Source organism: Brassica oleracea, chromosome C4 (assembly GCF_000695525.1).
Source record: "Brassica oleracea var. oleracea cultivar TO1000 chromosome C4, BOL, whole genome shotgun sequence".
Classification (NCBI taxonomy): domain Eukaryota; kingdom Viridiplantae; phylum Streptophyta; class Magnoliopsida; order Brassicales; family Brassicaceae; genus Brassica; species Brassica oleracea.
Window position 1 is genome coordinate 35,017,513 of NC_027751.1, and position 19,785 is coordinate 35,037,297.

The 19,785-nt window shown below is 40.6% G+C and overlaps 6 protein-coding genes across 9 annotated transcripts; 3 read left to right on the forward strand and 3 right to left on the reverse strand.

The window, feature by feature from the left end:
• Positions 1-567: 567 nt before the first annotated feature.
• LOC106342169 (dual specificity protein kinase YAK1) lies at positions 568-7,381 on the forward strand. Of its 2 annotated transcripts, XM_013781027.1 has the most exons (19): positions 568-818; positions 919-1,215; positions 1,526-1,725; positions 1,866-2,019; positions 2,110-2,219; positions 2,338-2,407; positions 2,499-2,581; positions 2,672-2,750; positions 2,835-2,875; positions 3,189-3,311; positions 3,577-3,727; positions 3,931-4,045; positions 4,141-4,223; positions 4,317-4,391; positions 4,677-4,751; positions 4,839-5,542; positions 5,980-6,132; positions 6,689-6,981; positions 7,056-7,381. In XM_013781027.1, exons 2-19 carry the CDS (start codon positions 1,063-1,065, stop codon positions 7,136-7,138), a joined length of 2,745 nt encoding a protein of 914 aa, XP_013636481.1. In that variant the 5' UTR covers positions 568-818; positions 919-1,062; the 3' UTR covers positions 7,139-7,381. The 2 variants fall into 2 exon arrangements, with proteins under 2 accessions (XP_013636481.1, XP_013636482.1); XM_013781028.1 differs by lacking the exon at positions 4,677-4,751 and having other exon boundaries at positions 568-1,215.
• A 150-nt stretch (positions 7,382-7,531) lies between these two features.
• LOC106339991 lies at positions 7,532-9,582 on the reverse strand. Of its 3 annotated transcripts, none has more exons than XM_013778846.1 (4): positions 9,375-9,582; positions 8,497-9,115; positions 8,346-8,410; positions 7,532-7,851 (listed from the first exon to the last, which is right to left on the reverse strand). In XM_013778846.1, exons 2-4 carry the CDS (start codon positions 9,098-9,100, stop codon positions 7,621-7,623), a joined length of 900 nt encoding a protein of 299 aa, XP_013634300.1. In that variant the 5' UTR covers positions 9,101-9,115; positions 9,375-9,582; the 3' UTR covers positions 7,532-7,620. The 3 variants fall into 3 exon arrangements, with proteins under 3 accessions (XP_013634300.1, XP_013634301.1, XP_013634302.1); XM_013778847.1 differs by having other exon boundaries at positions 8,497-9,118; XM_013778848.1 differs by having other exon boundaries at positions 8,497-9,137.
• A 1,807-nt stretch (positions 9,583-11,389) lies between these two features.
• On the forward strand, positions 11,390-12,641 carry LOC106338736. The gene is made up of 3 exons (XM_013777640.1): positions 11,390-11,462; positions 11,533-12,443; positions 12,540-12,641. The coding sequence occupies exons 1-3, from the start codon at positions 11,390-11,392 to the stop codon at positions 12,639-12,641; spliced, it is 1,086 nt and encodes a 361-aa protein (XP_013633094.1).
• Positions 12,642-15,455: 2,814 nt separating this feature from the next.
• LOC106338737 (uncharacterized protein At4g04775-like) lies at positions 15,456-16,023 on the forward strand. The gene is made up of 2 exons (XM_013777641.1): positions 15,456-15,608; positions 15,688-16,023. Exons 1-2 carry the CDS (start codon positions 15,456-15,458, stop codon positions 16,021-16,023), a joined length of 489 nt encoding a protein of 162 aa, XP_013633095.1.
• Positions 16,024-16,591: 568 nt separating this feature from the next.
• LOC106338738 lies at positions 16,592-17,153 on the reverse strand. Its single transcript, XM_013777642.1, has 2 exons — positions 16,773-17,153; positions 16,592-16,678 (listed from the first exon to the last, which is right to left on the reverse strand). Exons 1-2 carry the CDS (start codon positions 17,151-17,153, stop codon positions 16,592-16,594), a joined length of 468 nt encoding a protein of 155 aa, XP_013633096.1.
• A 78-nt stretch (positions 17,154-17,231) lies between these two features.
• LOC106338739 (protein FAR-RED ELONGATED HYPOCOTYL 3-like) lies at positions 17,232-17,945 on the reverse strand. Its single transcript, XM_013777643.1, has one exon. It carries the CDS (start codon positions 17,943-17,945, stop codon positions 17,232-17,234), a length of 714 nt encoding a protein of 237 aa, XP_013633097.1.
• Positions 17,946-19,785: the final 1,840 nt, after the last annotated feature.

A 19,785-nucleotide genomic window follows, 5' to 3' on the forward strand; every position in this document is an offset into this window, starting at 1 on the left:
CAAGTTCTCATGAAATGAAAAACATTATTCAATGAAAACAAAACCAAAATCTAAAAACTTCAACCTTCAACCATCAATCTTCGTATAATAGATAATTATTTTAGATGTTCAAAATATATTTTGAATACATATTAAGAATTGAGATCATGTTTGGTACAAGTTCTTTTTGGAAATTTTGAATGTTTCGGGTTATATCGGGTATCCATTTAGGTTCGGGTTCGGTTCAAATAATACTCATTACCCGAAATATCATAAAACAAGATCCATTCGGTATTTATACCGGATTCGGATCGGTTCAGATTCATTTTTATCGGATCGGGTTCGATTTGGGTTTTCGGGTTCAGTTTATTTGCCCATCCCTAACCTCTAGTTTGAGTGATAACATGATATTTTGTTGTAAAAAAGAGAATAGTTTATTGATTAATAAATTTAAAATTTAGATTTTTTTAAAGAAATTAAAGAATGATAGTTTTAATTAAATTACTCGGATAAAATAATCCTAGTTCGCAGAAAAAATATTTGAATAATATTGTATGGATTATTAATAAATAACACTTGACACAAAATGCAAAGATGGAAGGAAGGAGAGGAAAGAACAAAAATCAGGAGTGGTCGTTTCGAAGACGAAACACATCGACTCATCTTCCTCACAAGAAATAATCAAAATCAAAATCAAAATCAAAATCAAAATCAAAAGCTTTCACTTTTCTGTTGATCTCTTTGTTATCGTTCCTTTCTCGCAATCCCGTACCATTGGGGCTAGATTCTTTCGTCCTCCCATTTCAATTTCTCCTCTGAATTATAGTTGAAATTGACAGGTCTCTCTTACCCTTTTCTTGGTGTTCCTCCGAAGACATAAAGTTGGAATCTTTCTCTACATTTGTGTTGATTTATCGATAGTTCTATGGTCCGATTTAGGGTTTGACTTGATGAAGAAAAGGGGCATGGGACTAGACTCGATCGGGTTTCTCCGTTAGTCTTCGCAAACTTGTGGTTTCTGAGAAAGTTTAGTGTGGTCAATTGAGGTTTTTTTGGGTGCTTCTACTTTGTTTCGTACGGATCATGGATGACATTGGTGGTGGAGCTCGTGAGATGGGCTCTGGAGTTGCATCAACACCGTGGCAGCCAATTCAGCTAGTTTTCAAGCGTTATTTCCCACATAATGGCTCTGATATCAGACCTCAGACATTGCGTGCTACTGTGAAGAAGAAGGCGGTGAGTAGTACCCTTTCTTTGTCTTTGTGTAATAGTGAGAACGCATAAAGAAAAGGCAAGGGTTGTTTGTTGTTTGTTGTTTGTTGTTTGTTGTTTGTAAAGCTGCCAGAACTAGCTCTAGGTCCACGAATGCATACGAATAGCCTAGCATGTTCTCGCTTACAGATAGCCAAGTAGGTATTCTCGGGTTTACCAGAGTACTTTAGATAAAGGATTATAGTTCATCAAACATGTCATTGGTAAAGCATTATTGGGTTAGTGTTATCTTCTGCCCTTCCATGTGTTTAGGGATATATTTTTCTGTTTGCAGGTAGTGGAGAGACTAACTAGGGGCTTGGTTGAGACATACAAAACATGCAATCCACAGTTCAAATATAGAGGAGAGTTGAATCCCAAGCGGTACTTGACTACCCCATCGGTTGGTGTGCTCAATGATGGCTTTGATAATGTCAACTCCGACCTAATTCTGGCTGTAAATGATGATTTCTGCAGTTCAGATTCACGGCATAGGTTTGTCATTGCCTTATTTATACTCGTTTTCATTTTCACTGATACGGTTCCTCCTTTTGTTGTGTTGTTAGAGGCATAAAATTTGAACCACTTTCTATGCCTTTTTGATTAAGCTTTCACTCGTTGTCTTAACTTCTTAGGTACATTGTCAAAGACCTTCTTGGCCATGGGACTTTTGGCCAGGTTGCTAAATGCTGGGTTCCTGAGACAAACAGCTTTGTTGCTGTGAAAGTAATAAAAAACAAGCCTGCATACTATCAGCAGGCGCTGGTTGAAGTATCTATTTTGACAACGGTATGTGATTCTTCTGTACTTGAATAATCCTTTGTCTTAGTATTCAAAATTGTTTGAGGTCTGTCTCATACATTTTGCTCGAGTGTGTAGCTAAACAAGAAGTATGATCCAGAGGATAAGCACCATATTGTTCGCATATACGACTACTTCTTACATCAACGTCATTTATGCATATGCTTTGAACTTCTCGACATGAATCTGTAAGTTGTATAACTGAAGTATTCTTCTCTTTTCGTACTATACATTTGTCCGCGTATTTCTTTCTTTCGTTCCAACTGTTGATAATAATTCCCATGCCCTTGGTAATTTCTGGTTCAGGTATGAGCTCATAAAGATAAATCAATTTAGAGGCCTCTCGTTAAGCATAGTCCAGCTCTTTTCTAAGCAGGTATTTAGATTTCTAGATATGTGTTTTCTCCATTTTGTTTTTCTTAACGTCCGAATTTACTATATCAACTGTTTTCTATGGTGTCCTCTAGATCTTACTTGGTTTGGCCCTTTTGAAAGATGCTGGCATAATCCATTGTGATCTGAAGCCAGAGAATATCCTTCTGTGTACCAGGTCTACTTTCTAGCATCAACCCTATTCACACAACTGAAATCAATAACTTTAATTAAGTTGAATAGTTTTTTTTTTTTTCAATTGCATCAGTGTGAAGCCAACTGAAATTAAGATAATCGACTTTGGATCAGCGTGCATGGAAGTTAAGACTATATACTCTTATATTCAGGTTCTTCTTGCTTCCTATTATCTTTCTATTCTATTTTGTCAAACCAAGCAATTGAATTAAGTTGCCTAATTCATTTTTCTACAGAGTCGTTACTACAGATCGCCGGAAGTTTTACTTGGGTACCGGTATCCTTTTTAGTTTAAATATAATAAACTTAGTTAGAATATTTTCTCATAGTCGTTGGTACTGCACTGTCTCACTGTCTTTGAGATTTGCTTGTTTAGCATATATTCCACATTAATCTTGTTTGGTCTATGACTCTTATTGATCTATTTAACACACTTGCGGTAACTAAGTTGCTATAGTTCCAGCTATTTGTTACTTTCCTATCCCGCATTAATTTGACTGCAAACAAAAGTTTTTTGCTTTATGCTTCCTATAGTACATGATATCTTAAAGTATTTTGAGACTCTATGTTGAGGCTTAACCACTCTATAGATACACTACAGCTATCGACATGTGGTCTTTTGGCTGCATTGTGGCCGAGCTGTTTCTTGGATTGCCACTGTTTCCAGGAGCTTCAGAATTTGATATCTTGAAGCGTATGATTGAAATACTGGGGTATGATCTTTTATTATGAAATTGAATGAGCAATCAGTCTATATATGTAGTGTCCAGGGGATTTTTGGGTGTCTGCACCCTTGGTGCTTACCGTCATTCTTTCATTTCCCTTTGTGTTCAGCAGTCCTGGTTTTAGCTTCTCAACGTTTGTGCAACTATGGAGTCCTTTTATAGTGTCAAGATATCTAGGAACGGGGAACTTTTCTTATTCTGGCAGTGGCCTTTTTTATGTTGTGATTCGATATTATGTCAAAAATGTTCTCAGGAAGCAACCACCTGATTATGTGCTCAAGGAAGCAGAACATACGAATAAATTCTTTAAATGTGTTGGGAGTGTCCACAATTTGGGGAATGGTGGAACTTATGGTGGCCTCAAAAGTGCTTATATGGCACTGACGGAAGAAGAATTTGAAGCTGTAAGTAATTATTGTTTTACCTCTGTGACAAACAACGATATAAAAATGAGTATTGAAAACTCAGGAAGATAATAATATCAGTGAACAAAGAAGGCGTAGATTGTTACCCGAGAAAATTAAGTTTATTCTAATTAGTCATTAAGTTTTGACTTTGGTAATTTTGTTCTCTGGATAACTCGTGCCGTTCTTTACTTTTAATTCAGAGAGAAAAGAAAAAGCCAGAAATTGGGAAAGAGTACTTCCGCCATAAGAACCTTGAAGAAATTGTTAAAGGCTATCCTTACAAGATAAACTTGCCTGAAGACGATGTAGTCAAAGGTAAAGTCAGGACCCTGTAATGTGCTTAAGTTTTCAGGGATAATCACTGGACTATCTTCCATGGTGACTGTCTTTTTTTTCATGAACCATCACAGAAACTCAGATCCGGTTAGCTCTTATTGACTTTCTGAGAGGACTTGTTGAATTTGATCCAACAAAACGTTGGTCACCTTTTCAGGTATTGAACTTCCTGGCTAACGTCATCTGTTTTAAAGGCTTCATATTATCTTGCTACTCATAATGGACACACATCTACTTTTCATTTCTTTAGGCTGCTAAGCACCCTTTTATCACTGGGGAACCTTTTACGTGCCCATACAACCCTCCTCCAGAAACACCTCATGTGGTAAGTCAGATGAAATTCCTTTCCAGGTCTCAAACTTCTTGTGTGGCCTTATTGTCATACCAATGATAGTTTTATTTCATCATTTCCTAAACCAAAACAATCATGAGATGGATTGAAGATACTTTTTCTTCTGGCAAAATTTTCCGATATTTTAGTATTCTTTTCGAAGATCTTGCAGAAAAATGGCTAAATAAAATTGAAGTTCTTTCTTGTGGAGGGACGTGTGAAAAAATCCCCTATTTTCACTAAATTTGTTTTGTTGTTATCTTTCCATTTTCCTTATAGCATGTTGCTCAAAATATCAAAGTGGACCACCATCCAGGTGGAGGGCACTGGTTTGCCGCTGGTCTTTCTCCTCATGTATGACTCTTGTCTCTTTTAGAGTATTTGTAACACCTTTAAGTATTTTGTGGACCTCCTTTTTAAAGTTGTTTATTTCTCTGATAGGTATCAGGGATAACCAGAATGCCCATGCAAAATAGTCCCCATTTTCAGATGTTTCCTTATTCACATGCAAATAGCTACGGAAGTATCGGAAGCTATGGTAGCTACAATGATGGCACTATTCAGGGAAATAGCTACGGAGAGAACGGCAATATGTTTGCCTATTATTCTCCTGTGAATCATACTGGCCTATACATGCAAAACCAAGGTGGTGTCCCAATGCTTGGAACTAGTCCTGATGCCAGACGTAGGGTTATGCAGTACCCACATGGACATGGCCTTGGTACAAGTCCATCCGCTGGAAATTTTGCTCCTCTACCCCTTGGCACTAGTCCGTCACAGTTTACTCCACCGAATACAAACAATCAATTTTTTGCTGGCTCTCCTGGACACCATGGTCCGACATCTCCAGTAAGAAACAGTTGTCACGGGTCTCCCTTAGGAAAAATGGCTGCATTCAGTCAGTTCAACCGAAGAAAGGGCGTTGGATATTCTGGAGGTTCTCAGTCTCAGGATTTTTCCTTATCACAAGCGCAAGGGCATGCGATCGATAATTTTAATCAAAGTGAGGGGTACTCTACACATAACGTTTACAGCTCATCTCTCCGGTTCAATACGTATAACCCTTCCAGTACTGGACCCCATCTTGAAAATCCGGATAATACCTTATCAGTGCCTGATCCAGGAGACTGGGACCCAAATTACAGGCAAGTTAACAATGTATTCTCTACTTTACATGTTATATAGAATGTGTCAAGGTTTTTTCTCTGTGAATGTATGTTGTGTATATGTGGCAGGCTTATACAGAATATGAGTGATGTTATGCTTCTGTATTGCCTTAGTTCGAACAGTATTGGAACATGCATGTCACAGCCCTTGATTTCTCACTACTGTTAACTGGTAGTTGGGTTTTAAACTTAGTAAAACTTATGGGCATCGAAATCAATAAGTGGAGTGTTATCTAGAACCAGTCACGTTATAGTATCCATTTGAATGAGCAATCCTTCTTTGTTACATGATGTTATTTCAGCTAAAATGATATTAACCTCTTTTCATTTTGCTATTTACAGTCACATAAGATACATGTTTACCTACAGTCCTTTGAATGGAAGTTCTAATATGCACAATTTTGGTATATGTACAGTGATGAATTGCTTCTACAAGAAGATAGCGCAGATGAGAGTGTCATTGCTAATGCATTCAGCAGAAGTATGCAACTTGGTTCAACAGATGCCTCCAGTTCCAGAAGGTTCAACAGCAGTGCCTCGGCCTCATCATCAAATCTGGCAACCCAAAGGTAACCTAAAAGATATCCTGCGGAAAGTATGCTTCTTTTCTTTTTTCGGTTGAAGCTCTGTTAGAATGCGCGAACATATACCCCCACCACTAACTTGGGTGATATATAGATCTTACATCTTCATAAGTATTAACTTTTTACCAGGACAAACGATGTAGTAGGTTTGAGTATCAGAGCTATATTAGAAACCCAGAAGCTCCCATACTTGATATTGATGCCTCCTGTATTCGTGATTGTATCTTTGTGCACATTAGGCATCTTAATAGGACGGTGATATATTCTAGTAGTAAAGGTAGACACTCTGCTATGTGAACCGTTGTACAAGACTGATTCTTGGTGGCTGTAACTAAGAAGTGTAAAAAAACACCATTCCATTCAATGACCCAGTAGAAAGGAAGCGGAATTTGCATGTTCCAGACATGATCTTGTTGTTAATCACTTGGAACTTGCTCTGATAGGGAAAATTGACTTTATACTGATCATTTAATGCTCTTTTTCGTTTCACTCTTGATGGATCTGATTGGCTTAATTGCTTGTAACTTTGAATCTACTTCAGGAGATATGTTGTCAATCAAGCCTTTTCGCAAGTAGAGAATGGCAGCCCTCCAAGTAATGATCCTCGTGCCAGATTTGGCCAACTTATGCCAGGATCACAATTCACTCCTCATGTCTCCCAGAATTCTCCAAGTCGCTTAGGGCAGCAGCCTCAACGGGTCTATCATGGGAGACCAAATGCTGGAAGAGCGATGGATCGGAATCACATCAATGCACAGCTTCCTCCGTCCAACAGTAATTATGGGGGTCAACGCTCACCCAGAAGTAGCTCATATACCAATGGTGTCCCTTGGGGTACTTAATTTCACTCTTAACTTTCTCTAGAACGTTCTCTTGCTATACAGCCTTTGATTGGTCTTGTCTTGCAGGAGGACGTAGGACTAACAACCATCATGTCCCGAATGTTCCTTCGACGTCTCATGGAAGGATGGATTATGGAAGTATTGCCTAATTTCGCGCTTTCAACTCTCATTTATTTTGTTCTTTCTCTTGGTGTGCAAATCTTCTTGTTGGAAGTTTCGGAACAAAGTTTGTACTGAGACAAAGAAGAAACAAATACTAGTTCATGGCTTGTGGGCTTTTGATAAGAAGATGCTCATTCATTGTGCCTGTTGCACAAATAAACCTAAAACAAAAAAAAAAAATGTTACTGATATTGTTGGTTTATTAATAGGAATTTCGTATTGATACTGAATGGATCTTTTTTTTCTGGAAAAGACGTTGATAGTTTAAATGAGTCTCTCTCTTGTTCATCTTGATTTATCTGCATTTCTCTCCAAGTTCTGTTGTATATAAGTGGTAGTATCTCTTAATTTCTCTAACACATTAGTAAAAAACATCTCTCAACTGGTATGTATCCCCTCTTATCAAACACGGAAGAAACGATTACTGAGAGCAGTCCAAAAGCAGAGTCTTGAAGCTTAAAAAAAACTCTCATTTTATTCCAATAACAGACAGTAGAACGCAAAGTCTCTCACTAACATGTGCAATATCTTGATTCTCCTTCTCCAACATCATCAATGTCGGCAGTTCCACACCCATAAACATATAGAGCGCCTTCAATTCTTCAGAATATGTCGTGCTCCTAGCAACACTGTATCCTACTATCTTCCTTAGTGCCTCCATCTTTGCCCATATCTGCTCCTCGTTATACAACACCTTCATCTACATCCCAAAAACCTATATTATCAGTAAACAATACTTGTACGGTTTCCTTTTCAAACAAGAAGAAAAACCCTTTCAGAATGACTTGGGTATCCAACAATACAATGCACAATCACAAGTAACATGCTACTATCTATCAAGAAAGAAAAGACAAAGCATGCTTCACAGACACTGTTACAAGGAAGAAGTTCTAAGAGATCTTCACAAGCTTCTTAAAGAAGTTCGCCTACAATATGGTACATTGATTTTCAGACATTGCATAGTTCATGCTTGGACAAAACTTCTTGACTATGAATGACACAGTTAAGTTGAACGGCTCTTTGAGTTATTCTTTTGAATGAGAGAGGCAAATCAAAGTGAATAACATATGGATCCACAGAAAAAAAAAAGATTTCAAGAAGCTATAAGCTATTCCATTCAGTTTACCTTCATGAAAGATATGATGTCATTTAGTAATTAAGTCAATATGATGAATTGAAAACATCCTAATTAACCTCATTTGAAGATATTTCCATATCCTTCTCTCTAGATGCTTCTTTTCTAGTAGACTCAAGTGCCCCTGCAAATAAAAGAAAAGCTTGAAGATTCATAAGCTAATTTCATATATTATTAAAACCTGCAACCTCCACTTAAATATAAAACCACCTTCAATTCTAGTTCCATACACTTTCTTCTTTCTTGATAGATCTACAACTCTTGTCGAATCTTTGTTGTCCTCTCCCTCTCCGAAAGCTTTCTCAGAGATTCCTCTACCAAGGGATTGATTAGCACTACTCTCATCGTCTCTAATACTCTCTAACAAGCTCTTTGACTCTTTTCTGATATCCTCAGGGGATTGATACACATCAAACATAATGTTAGTCACTCTCAAGGGTGTTATGTGATCATTGTCACCTTCCTTGAAACAAATTGCAGCAGTCCCCCCTTCCTCAGCCTTCACACAACAGGGATCACTCATAGCCACTCGTGCCATGCCATCATCATATAGATCAGCGTGACCAACCTTGTCGTGGGGTAGCCCCATTTTATCACCTCTTCCACCAAAAGCAGTAGCAGGAAGCAGTTTTTTCATCACCTTTTCAGTACAGACATAGCTCGCCAAGAGAAAACAATAGGGAAGGGATGCGATCAAGGCGATTGTGGAGGCAACAATGAGTGGAGGAACAAGGAATGGTGCGAAAAACATGACAAGAACTGCTGCAAGAACCTTCTTTCCCAAACTTACCCGTTTCCTCCAAATCCAACCCATTCTTGCTTCCCAACACTGCTGAAATTAGTAACATTCACTGCCATTGCATTTTAAACGTAGGAACAAAATATGGTTCTAGCTAGGAAAAAACCTTAACAAAATAAGTCACCAAGTACTTTTTTAACCCTTGTTCGTTACTCATCTGTATATGCATCAGAGTATAAGATAAAACTATAGGGATGGTTTGACTAATGAAAACACTTTAACTAAGAATTTTGTTTGTTTATGAACCTAAACATCATATTTTTCAAGAAAGAAAACAAAAGACTCAAACCTGATTAGGCGATATGACCGAGGATAAGCAAAATTAAATTGTCACGCAGCTTCAGCAAAGCTTCATAGAGCTGCGAAAACCTCTCTAATTAAAGGCGGCAAGAGCAGCAGAGTGACACGTGTTGTGATTGGGACAACACCACACAGGGTTGCATGGCAATTGTTGATTTCGTTCTCTAACGTGGCTGTTCCTCAGATTTTGAAGTCAATGGTCGCCTTCTCCAACTTGGAGTAAATAAATACACATCCTTTTTCTCAAAAAGTATAATTTACTAATTTTTAATTAAAAAATTTACTCATAGACACTTTATGAGTTTCTAATTAATGCACTTTTCGGACCGAGAGAGTGGAACTGCTTGACGTTGCATATTAGACTTACCACACATATTTTGTGTGTCTAAAGACATTAACACCCTTTAACTATACCAAACTTCACTTCTGATTCCTCTTCTCTCATGACTCATTATCAAACCTGACAAGTTTATCTTTTTTTTCTTACTCAATTATACTTTCTTAAATACTCAAAACCCTAATATTGAGAGTTTCAAACAAAATCAAGAAAAGATCGATGGGTGTGATGATGAGACCAGAGCTTGTAATGAAATCAGTCGTGGATGAGTTCATGAATCGCTATGGATGAGCTCTGGATTCATCGTGGGCGAGCTCGGGATCCGCCATGGGTGAGCTCGGAATTCAGCGACCGTTTCACCGCGCCAATCTCTATTCCTAGAAAAACTCCAGATTTGCTAATCGTCTCACACGATGTTTGCTTTTATCGTGTGTTGTAGTAGAATCAATCGTTACGGTTTCGATTCTGAAAACGAACCGTAATCTTCTCGATCCAAAATTCTATATACGAACCGTAATCTTCTCGATCCAAAATTCTCCCTAACCCCCTTTCTCCCTGCCAACATCTTCTTCATCTCTATTCTCGAGCATACATCTATCGATCTTTTCTACCGTCCATGGAAACGGTGGTGGACACCGTGGTGAGATGGCAGTGGATACCATAGTGGAGGCGTGGTGGTTATGGAGGAGGCGGTGGTGGAGGCGGTGGAGACGTGGTAGTTATGAAGGTGATAATGGTTCTCTTGGTCAATGTGTACGTGGATATTGTTGATGTGGTCGGAAGAGTTGTGGATGAGGATTAGTGGTTCTCTTGGTCAATGTGTGTGTGGATATTGTTGATGTGGTCGGAAGAGTTGTGGATGAGGATTTCATGGTCAGCGGTTCTATTGATGTTGTTGATGTGACCGAAAGAGTTGCAGATGGAGCTCTCGGTGAAGGATACGAAAGTGGTAAGAGAGATGGAGGAGATAGTGGAAGTAGTGATTCAAACAGAGGTGGTAATTAAAACGAAAGTGGTAACGGAGGTGGAGAAGATAGTGGAGGAAGTGGAGATGGCAGATATGAAGATAATGATAGAGGTGGTGATTGAAGGGGGGATAGTGATAATGAAGGTGGAGAAAAGAGACATTGGTTCAGTCTAGAGAAGAAACTAAAAAAATGAAAAAAAAATAACCCTTGGATCAAAAAAGAACTTTTGTGGTCCCAAAACAATTAACTTTATCACATATATCTAGTTACAACATACTTCTCTTTAGACAAAAACAGAGTTAATTCTGTAACAAAATATACAGCTGTCCATGGAATGTGTCTCAACTTTACTAGAATTTTTTACATTCTAAGACACTTTTTGTCTTTCATATTACACAATCAGACACAATGTCCATGTGACACACTTTATTTGGCTGCAATCTCACATATACCCTCTAACCTAACCAAACCACACTTTGCCTTTAACTATACTGAGTTAACACATATCTACACATGTCCCGTATTACGACAATTTTTTTTTTAAAAAAAGAAGCTAAAAGACAAAACCGTAGATCTAGATTTCCCCAATTCACGAAACCTAATTTCTCTCATCATCTTTGCTTCTTCCTCTCCGCCTTATCCTCTCCGTCTCGAATTGTAAGCCGTCAACACACTCTCTCTTGAATCCCACCGAGAACCATGAGGAAACCAAAGTCAAAGAAGAAGGTCTATGTAGAGGACGAGGATAAGCCACCACAATACGAAATTGGAGGTATTTTATTCTTCCATGTGTTCTCGATTTCTTCCAAAGATCCAGAATCTGATTGATTTTATATATGTAGGTACATCTTCACCGGACCTTCGTCTACCTCCAAGACTTTTCGCGACGGACAGGTTCCCCACCAGGCGTCTCAACATTTATTCCTCCCCGGATCTTTTCCCTTTTATTCGCAATGTCCTTCGAGACACACCGGAGTTGGAAACCATCCGTCAGTCCTGTTTAGGGAAGCTCTTCGACCTCCCTGCTCGTCAATGCCCAGTGTCGTGTAAGCTGATCCACGCGTTTCTCACTCGCCAGCTAGTATTTCTCCCCAAGAACACGCTTTGGTCTGCATTTGGTGGTTCTCCTTTCCGATATGGTATTGAGGAATTTGGCACTGTCACCGGCCTCCCGTGTGGTTCCTACCCTGAAAGATACACGCCCAACACCGGTAAAGCTATTGTCGCCGGCAAAGATAGAGTATGGAAGAGACTCTTTGGAAAGAAAATATATGTGACGATTGCTGATCTATGTCGGATGTTTGAGACCGACAAAGACATGGATGGGTGGAATAAGATACAGATTGCTCTCATTATCATTGTTGACGGCGTTCTTATCGCTCACAAACAAGAAGCACGCCCTACTCCTCGTTATGTTAGGATGGTTGAAAACCTCAAAACATTTCTTACTTTCCCTTGGGGTAGAGAGTCTTTCCTCAAGACCATCTCATGCATGAAACCATCGAAGTTTGTTCCCAAAAAATGTGAAGATCATGTTGCTACACTTGTGAAGAAGCTCAAGCAGCGCAGTTTCAGATTACAAGGCTTCCCACTTTCACTACAGCTGGTAGCATTTCGCGCGATCCCCCAGCTTCTGGATTATATACCGGCTCCATTAAACAACCTCACAGTGATGGACTTGGAAGATGGTAATCTACCACAGCACAAGTCAATCAATGCCATCCACATCCGCCGCGTCGAATTTGACCCCAATGTAAGTACATTTTATCACATTTGTACTAAACTAAGACTAAGATGTATTTTCAAAACTAATCATTTATAAAACTAAGATGTATTTTTATTTTCTCAGCTGGTAGTCACTCCTATTATACCCATCGAAAGCCAGCCACAGCCAGGATGGGGACTGTTTCCTGACGATGTCAAGGACGACAGTGTTATCTACTTGGAATAACTTATAGCTGATCAACATTCCTTCAACAAACATATGTGGCATGGCGGGGTTACATCTGAGCCTATCATCAAGAAGCCAAAGAACAGGGGTAAGAAGAAGTCTGATACTATTAAGCAATCTCTAAAACCCAGACAGCCGTCTACAAGGAAGCAAAGGCGTATAAGTTCCTACTTTACGCGTTCAACCACCCAAAGCTTCACCAACGTTCAACTTACGGAGATGGTGATCCAACTTTCAACGCAAATGAAACAGCTCAAACGCGAGATGAAACGTAGGAAGAAACGATCTCATGCAAGGCAATCATCTTTCAACAAACTGTTTTCCAGTTGCAAGCAGTCCAACACACCATCCCACACTCCTGAACCAACACGCACCCCCAGCGACGTCCTTCATAATCAGGTGAATTGTAATTGTAAATAGCTTTACCATCTCCCCAAAATTATTTCCTCTGTGTTTTCACCACTAATGAAGAATCAACTTTTTAATTCAGGATGATGGCCCAATGGAGACAGATGTCTTGCCTCAAACTACATCCCCTATCATCAGTCAATATGAAGCTCAACTACATCGTGATTCTGCATATGATCCTCTTGCTAGCTCCCCTGCGAGCGACCATTGCATCCACACACGAAGTGTCCACGTTTCACCTAACCACAACAACGCATGTGTCCACACATCTCCCGACCACAACGTTGACAGTAGGCAAGTCTCCCCTGTTTTTAATCACACTCCTCCAGTTAGTCAGATGATCACCCACCCCAACGATGATACAGATGACTACGACGAGCCACCTCGTACGCCAGTCAGCGTGCAACCTCCTTGGGATGAGCTCAACTCAGTAGTCTACGATAAGAGTGATCACCCCAACAGCCTGGAGATTAATCACATTCTCTATCATGGTGTGAGGATTTATGATGCCATCAATCCAGACCCACCAATCTTCGATTCATCTATTCCTTGCAGTCGCTTACTATTGTCACCGCAGCCTAAGACCATGCTTACATCACCCACTAAGAGAAACGATAGTCTGTCAGGCTTCGCCATTCATGCTACTACCGTCAATGCTTTCACAGCTACAACTTCCTCCAACTCTCCACCCTCCCTTGCTCTTAAGGTAATATGCAGCCTACTCGCCATTTATTGCTTCACTACTCCCTCTGAAATACTTGAAGCAAATATGTTCACATTTTCAGGAACAAAACACCCATGGAGTTGTCGACCTAACGGCGACAAAAGATGTGGAGAGCCACGTTCCATCTTTGGACGAATACCACCTTGCTAATGAATTATCCAAATCTACACTCATCTCGCCACTTCCAGGTCTTGAGTGGGATATATTCTCCAACACAATCTCAACTAAGACGAACGTGTACGTTTCCTCATCTCATACCCTCATTTCCATGCTATTTGCTTCCTTACACTTTTCTGTTGCAGCTACCATACCACACCGTCTTCCTTTGACTTCTCCAACAAATTTCTTCTCGATCTCGCTAAACCAAAGCAATGGACATCCACCCGCGTAAGAGTTCCATCTTTTCAAATTCCTCTCAACTCTGCGCACCCTACCTTCAACCACTAACTTTACTGATAAACAATCTTTTTTGGGCTCTCAGCACATGGAACTTCTAATCCACATGCTCACTGCCAGACACTCAACACATCCTCTCACTGAAAAGTCAGCATTCACCACCCCCTCCTACCTGCTTATATCTGCGACAGTTGGGCCGATTTTGCCCCCTGCAGAAAGGGATCAACCTTCGTGTGGGATGAGCGTCTTGTCGACATTGTTCTCCACCAAGGGAAGAAATGGATGGAGGACATCCACACCATCTACACTCTGATGCTTTGGAACTGTAAACATTGGGTCGGCCTAGCCATCAACCTTGACATGGGGTATGTTGAGATCCTAGATCCTCTCCACGCTTTGTATGCAGATAGTCATGTCGAGCGGTTCATGCAACCATTGCTAACCATACTCCCTTATCTCGTAAGGAAAGTGGCCATGTGTGAGCTTACTTAGTTCAGTGGACTCAAAAAGTTTGTATGGAGACGCATACCTGACCTCTATAACAACTTCTGATCTGGTGACTGCAGACCCGTCAGCATGAAGTTTCTGGAGATGCACGCCCTTGGTGACCCAGCCCCCTCATATGCCAGGCATCACCGACCAAACCGTCGACGACTTCCGCAAACAGTATGTGTTGGACATCTACAAAACCATTGTCATGCCTGCTTATTCTGCCTAAGTTGTCTATTCTGAATCACTAAGCCCACCTTTTGTGTAACAATTGGGCATCTCTCCGTGTTTTTAGATTATGTCTTTTGATACCCTATCAGGCTTGTCTCTTTTGATACTCTCTGCTAGGCCACGATTTAAAACTCTTCTACACTGTCCTAATCTAAGTCTGCTTGATTAATGAGTTTGTGGTTATGGAAAACGATGTGTCAACCAAACCGATTTTTCATTGAATTCAGTAAACCTCCTTTGCTTATGTAGTAGATTCTTATACAATGTCCACGTCCACAATAAACAATGTCAACATTTTCACGTTCGTCTTACTCGAATTTTAGGACTTCCCTCTGAATTGCGACTTTCAAGACTACAATAATTCAAATTTTCAAAATGTATATGGCCTTGTACGCAAATGTACTTCCCTATTACATGGACCCCATCTCTTTTCTTCTTTTAACTTTTGAACCAAAGAAAACCCAAATCAATTGCCTTTTTATTAGGTCGCCCGAGCGATTAAATCTACATTTCAAAACAATTGTAAATCTTTCTTCCTCCAGTTCTTCACCAAACCCAGTCTCACCATGAGTTCATCCAGTTCTTCTTCTCGTTCTCAAACACGCACAACAGTGGGCATTCCTTCAACATGTTGGTGTGGGGCGAACCTGACTACCTTTGGGGCTCAAACCAAAGACAACCTATACCGTCGTTTCTACGGATGCGAAATCGCCGTCAAGGTACCTCTGACTTTCTCAATTTCAAAAATTCCATTCAATTCATAACACTTATAGAGTTGTTATACCATACAAATGTCAGAGGCAATCTGAGCACCACGTTTTCAAATGGATAGACGAGGCTATCATAGACGAGATTAGCATTGTTGATACAAAAATCAGCCAGCTTCAGGCTGATTTCCAATCTTTCAAGAGGACAACAACTCTGCGTCTTCAGGAACATGGCAAGAAGATCGATGAGTCCCTCCTGGAGATGAAAAGGATTTTTCATGACCAAACTATCCTCCTTGATGAATTAAGGAACAAATCAACTTTAGTTCTTGAGGCTAAATCACAGTCCCCACTCCTCAACATTGCTGCTGCTGCCATTGTTCTAGGTACCATGACATGGCTGTATGCAAAAATAATTGTGGGTTGATTTATGTCATCTATTACCTATCTTCCTTGGTTTCTATTGCCCCCACTATTGTAGTCACCCATGACATATTACTGGGCTTATGTCATCTCTTCACTAATGCTACTCTTAATTTGTCTTCATCTTTCCAAAACAGTTGCTTAATGAACAACATTTTCCAACGCTTATTCTTCTACTTATTTATGTCCACTTCCAAGTTTTTTGTTATTTCCGAACCAACATACCAACACTCTGTATCTGACGTACTGTGACTCTTACACACTCATGCCAATTGTTGGAAAATCCCAACTGCACCAAAAATAGTATACTTGCGGTGACCACATCCACAAATTTATTTAGATGAGTGCAATTTGGCTAACCAAAAACGTTTGCCTAACAAAGATACCAGTGCAATTTGGCTAACCTAAAACAACCAAATGTTTTCAGGATTTAGTAGCACAATATTTGTTTCAAAAAATATGAAAGCAACAACATTCCGTCAACATTCAAACCACCTTCACTAGGTTTCAAGCAATATAATAAAAGTTCCCAAAAAAATTGACTATCCAAATGAAGCCTTCCTTCTACGACCTTATATAGGAACAGTGCAGTTAGTCCTGTTGTGTCCTTCCTCCCTGCACCTACCACATATGTTCTTACTAACTTTCTTCTTAGGCACCTGCAGTAACAATCACAAGTCAGTTCACCCAACAATACCTTGCTTAATAGGTTAACTTAACAATAAATAGCCTAATACGTTTTCAACATCTCACCCTTATCTCCCCGGTCGATGGTATGCGTGTCTTGCGACGTCTCCCTGGTTGTCTCTTCGTATTAGGAGGGTACATAACCTGACTGCTGACTTCTTCAGGTATATCAACATCCCTAGCATCACTGTGGAGGCTGATAACGCCTGCGTACGTCTCCCTCCACACTGTCGTTTTGTACCAGTGCCCACACAATGTGTCGTGAGGCACACCGACCCCGTCAGCTGCAAGCATAGCATGGCCACAAGGAATTTTGATATTATCAAAATACTTACAACTACACTTCCTCTCTGCTAGCATCACTTTGTCTGATCTACCAAACTTTCCCAAAATTTGGCTGCTCCAGCTATTCACTGCATTTATCTTGCTTCTCTTCACAGTTGCCATGTTCTTTGTCATCTGTTTGTCCACTTCAACGCTAACCAAACCTCTGTGTTTCTCTGTCTTTTTCCTTCTCGCACAAAACTATCTGGTCATCATCCTCTGTATGAAAGTCAGCAACTCTACTATAGCAGCTCCCCTTCCTTCCAACAATGCCTTGTTAAGTTGTTCAGCAATATTGCTGGTCATAATGTTATATCTATCACCAGGGAAATTTGCTCTAGACCAACGAGCAACACCTATTTGACCAAGATAAATGCCACACGCACTGCTAGCCGCCCTAATCTTTCCGTAATAATCTCTGAACTCCCCGACACTATGTGCCATCGCAGCGGCAGTAACCATCTTTGCTAAGTTCTTACTCGAGAACCTCGAGTTCACATTCCTAGCCAGATGAATAATGTAAGCCCCATGCTTGGCCTGAGGATAAATCTTACTTACTGCATTAAATATGCACACGGCCCTGTCTGAAATAATCGCTAGAGAAGGGGAGTCACATAGAATCCTCTCTACTTTCTGAAGAAACCATGTCCAAGCATCCTCATCCTCACTGTCCACAACTGCAAATGCAAGTGGGAATATTTGGAAATTTGCATCCTGCCCACTAGCGGTCAACAGCACTCCTTTGTACTTGCCACTTAGGTGTGTACCGTCAACCACCAATACATGCCTCAGCTTCCTAAACCCACTTATTGAAGCACCAAAAGCTAGAAACAAATATAGAAAACGTTCGTCCCCGTTGTCGTCTACATCCGTTTCCAAATCAGCAATAGTACCAGGATTTGCCAGCTTCAACATATACAAATACTCCGGCAGCTTTAACTAAGAGTCCTCATAAAAACCACGCAAACCCAAAACGGCCTTCTCCTTCGCCCTATAACACTTCATGTACGAGGCGTCCACCCACAGATCCTCTAAAACAAGTCTTTGCAAATCCCTAGCAATAGGCAGCTTACCCATCTCTCCAAACTTTGCCTTGTAAACAGCAGCTATCACACGAGACGTTGCCTTGCTCTTGTACCCATTACAGAACTCTATTGGACAGCTATGATCAAGTCGTTCCTTCCTTATCTCATAAAACCCACAACCCCTAACTTCATGTGCAGTTACTCGCCAATCACATCTATTGTCAGGACACTCAACAACAAACGAATCTATCTTTGTCCTGGTCTGCGTGAACTTGAACTGCTTCTTTATGGCATAGATAGCTAAAGCTATCTGACAATCCTCTTTGCTTCCAAACACCTTTCCAACTTCTATCTTACCGTCACACTCATCCATGTCCATATCACGGATTTCAGCTGCATCAAATTCTGTATCATCAAACAGCGGTGGTATATCAAACTCTTCATCATCGATGTCTTCAAGTCTTCGTTTGGGCACATTGTTCCTGTTACAACTACGACCTCTGCTCCAAGGATTACCCTCCCCCAGAGTCTCATCTTTCGCATTATCTTCTCCTCCGCTACCACCACCGACCTCAACATAGTGGTCAAAACAACTTTGTGTGTCACAAAAATAAGTACGTGGCCCTTGCTTCTTTGTTAGACCTTCAACAATCTCATCCTCGTTGTAAACAACATTAACAGCAGCAGAACCTCTGAAATCTCCAGCTAGTAAAGGTGACCAGAACTCCTTGTCGTAACCTCTAGGCCTCACTGAAATCTCGTCCAATTCAAAGTTCTCTTCTTCATAACCACTCTCATCCTCGCCTTTGCTACTCCCTCCTTTCAGACCTTCACTCATGATTTTTTCCTCTAATTTCTCCACTTCCCGCACCAGTTCATCGTCATCTGCAATGTCGATTACTCTGCTCTCATTGTAAGGGGATGACACATACCCATTCTTTGAGGAACCACAACCCAAGTCGCTCCTGCCTCCAAACCTCGCCGCTTATGGTGAGACAAATCCCAGCCCTGAGTCGTCTGCAATGTCGATTACTCTGGTTTTGGATGCAGCCGATGATAAATACCCCTTCTTTGAGGAACCACAACCCAAATCCCTCTTTTCGACAAACCTCGCCGCTTCTGGTGACACATAACCCATCCCAGTGTCGTCCACAACCTCATTGTCCACGTTATCTGTTTTAAGTTCAAACTTTGCAAACAGATTCATTCCCCCTTTCACTTTTTGATGTTGACAGAAATACTTCACCGCCCCCTCGTTAGTTATCAGAACCGGTGGGGTCCTAATCCCGGTCGCAAGTTCGAAGCTTGTTGGTGGCCAGTAACTTAGAGACACACGGAAACGCCCCTCGTCAAGTTTAAACTCACGCAAAACATTCCCCTCAAGCTCATTGCACCCAATACCATCGTAAATCTGAACCATACGACCCATCCTGTTTTTCTCGATGACAAAATCTCACGTCCCTACATCGCCACAAACCCAATCACCGCTTAAAACCATGCAGTTCTCGTCAATCGTCCAAACCCTGCACCAATAAAGGAAATGGGCGACTGCAAAACTCAAATCAGAAAACTCTCAAACAGCTTCAAACTTGAAGAAAAAGACAAGATAGATAACCATTTGTTACCAAACCTGCTTTCTCTAGCTCAGCGCTCCCTCGCCCTCAGATTTACTTTCATCCAACGGCTGTTTGTGGTTACTATTCCCCAAAAACCAAACTTAATAACTCCTA

Coding starts and splice junctions, on each gene's coding strand:
- LOC106342169 (XM_013781027.1), top strand. CDS start 1,063: ATGGATGACATTGGTGGTGGAGCTCGTGAGATGGGCTCTGGAGTTGCA. Junction 3,728..3,930: donor CGGAAGAAGAATTTGAAGCT/GTAAGTAATTAT, acceptor CTTTTAATTCAG/AGAGAAAAGAAAAAGCCAGA. Junction 4,224..4,316: donor AACGTTGGTCACCTTTTCAG/GTATTGAACTTC, acceptor TCATTTCTTTAG/GCTGCTAAGCACCCTTTTAT.
- LOC106339991 (XM_013778846.1), bottom strand. CDS start 9,100: ATGGGTTGGATTTGGAGGAAACGGGTAAGTTTGGGAAAGAAGGTTCTT. Junction 8,411..8,496: donor GTATGGAACTAGAATTGAAG/GTGGTTTTATAT, acceptor TTTTATTTGCAG/GGGCACTTGAGTCTACTAGA. Junction 7,852..8,345: donor TGGAAATATCTTCAAATGAG/GTTAATTAGGAT, acceptor TTTGGGATGTAG/ATGAAGGTGTTGTATAACGA.
- LOC106338736 (XM_013777640.1), top strand. CDS start 11,390: ATGAGGAAACCAAAGTCAAAGAAGAAGGTCTATGTAGAGGACGAGGAT. Junction 11,463..11,532: donor ACCACAATACGAAATTGGAG/GTATTTTATTCT, acceptor TTATATATGTAG/GTACATCTTCACCGGACCTT. Junction 12,444..12,539: donor GCGTCGAATTTGACCCCAAT/GTAAGTACATTT, acceptor TTATTTTCTCAG/CTGGTAGTCACTCCTATTAT.
- LOC106338737 (XM_013777641.1), top strand. CDS start 15,456: ATGAGTTCATCCAGTTCTTCTTCTCGTTCTCAAACACGCACAACAGTG. Junction 15,609..15,687: donor GATGCGAAATCGCCGTCAAG/GTACCTCTGACT, acceptor TACAAATGTCAG/AGGCAATCTGAGCACCACGT.
- LOC106338738 (XM_013777642.1), bottom strand. CDS start 17,153: ATGGCAACTGTGAAGAGAAGCAAGATAAATGCAGTGAATAGCTGGAGC. Junction 16,679..16,772: donor CATCGACCGGGGAGATAAGG/GTGAGATGTTGA, acceptor TTGTTACTGCAG/GTGCCTAAGAAGAAAGTTAG.
- LOC106338739 (XM_013777643.1), bottom strand. CDS start 17,945: ATGTTGAAGCTGGCAAATCCTGGTACTATTGCTGATTTGGAAACGGAT.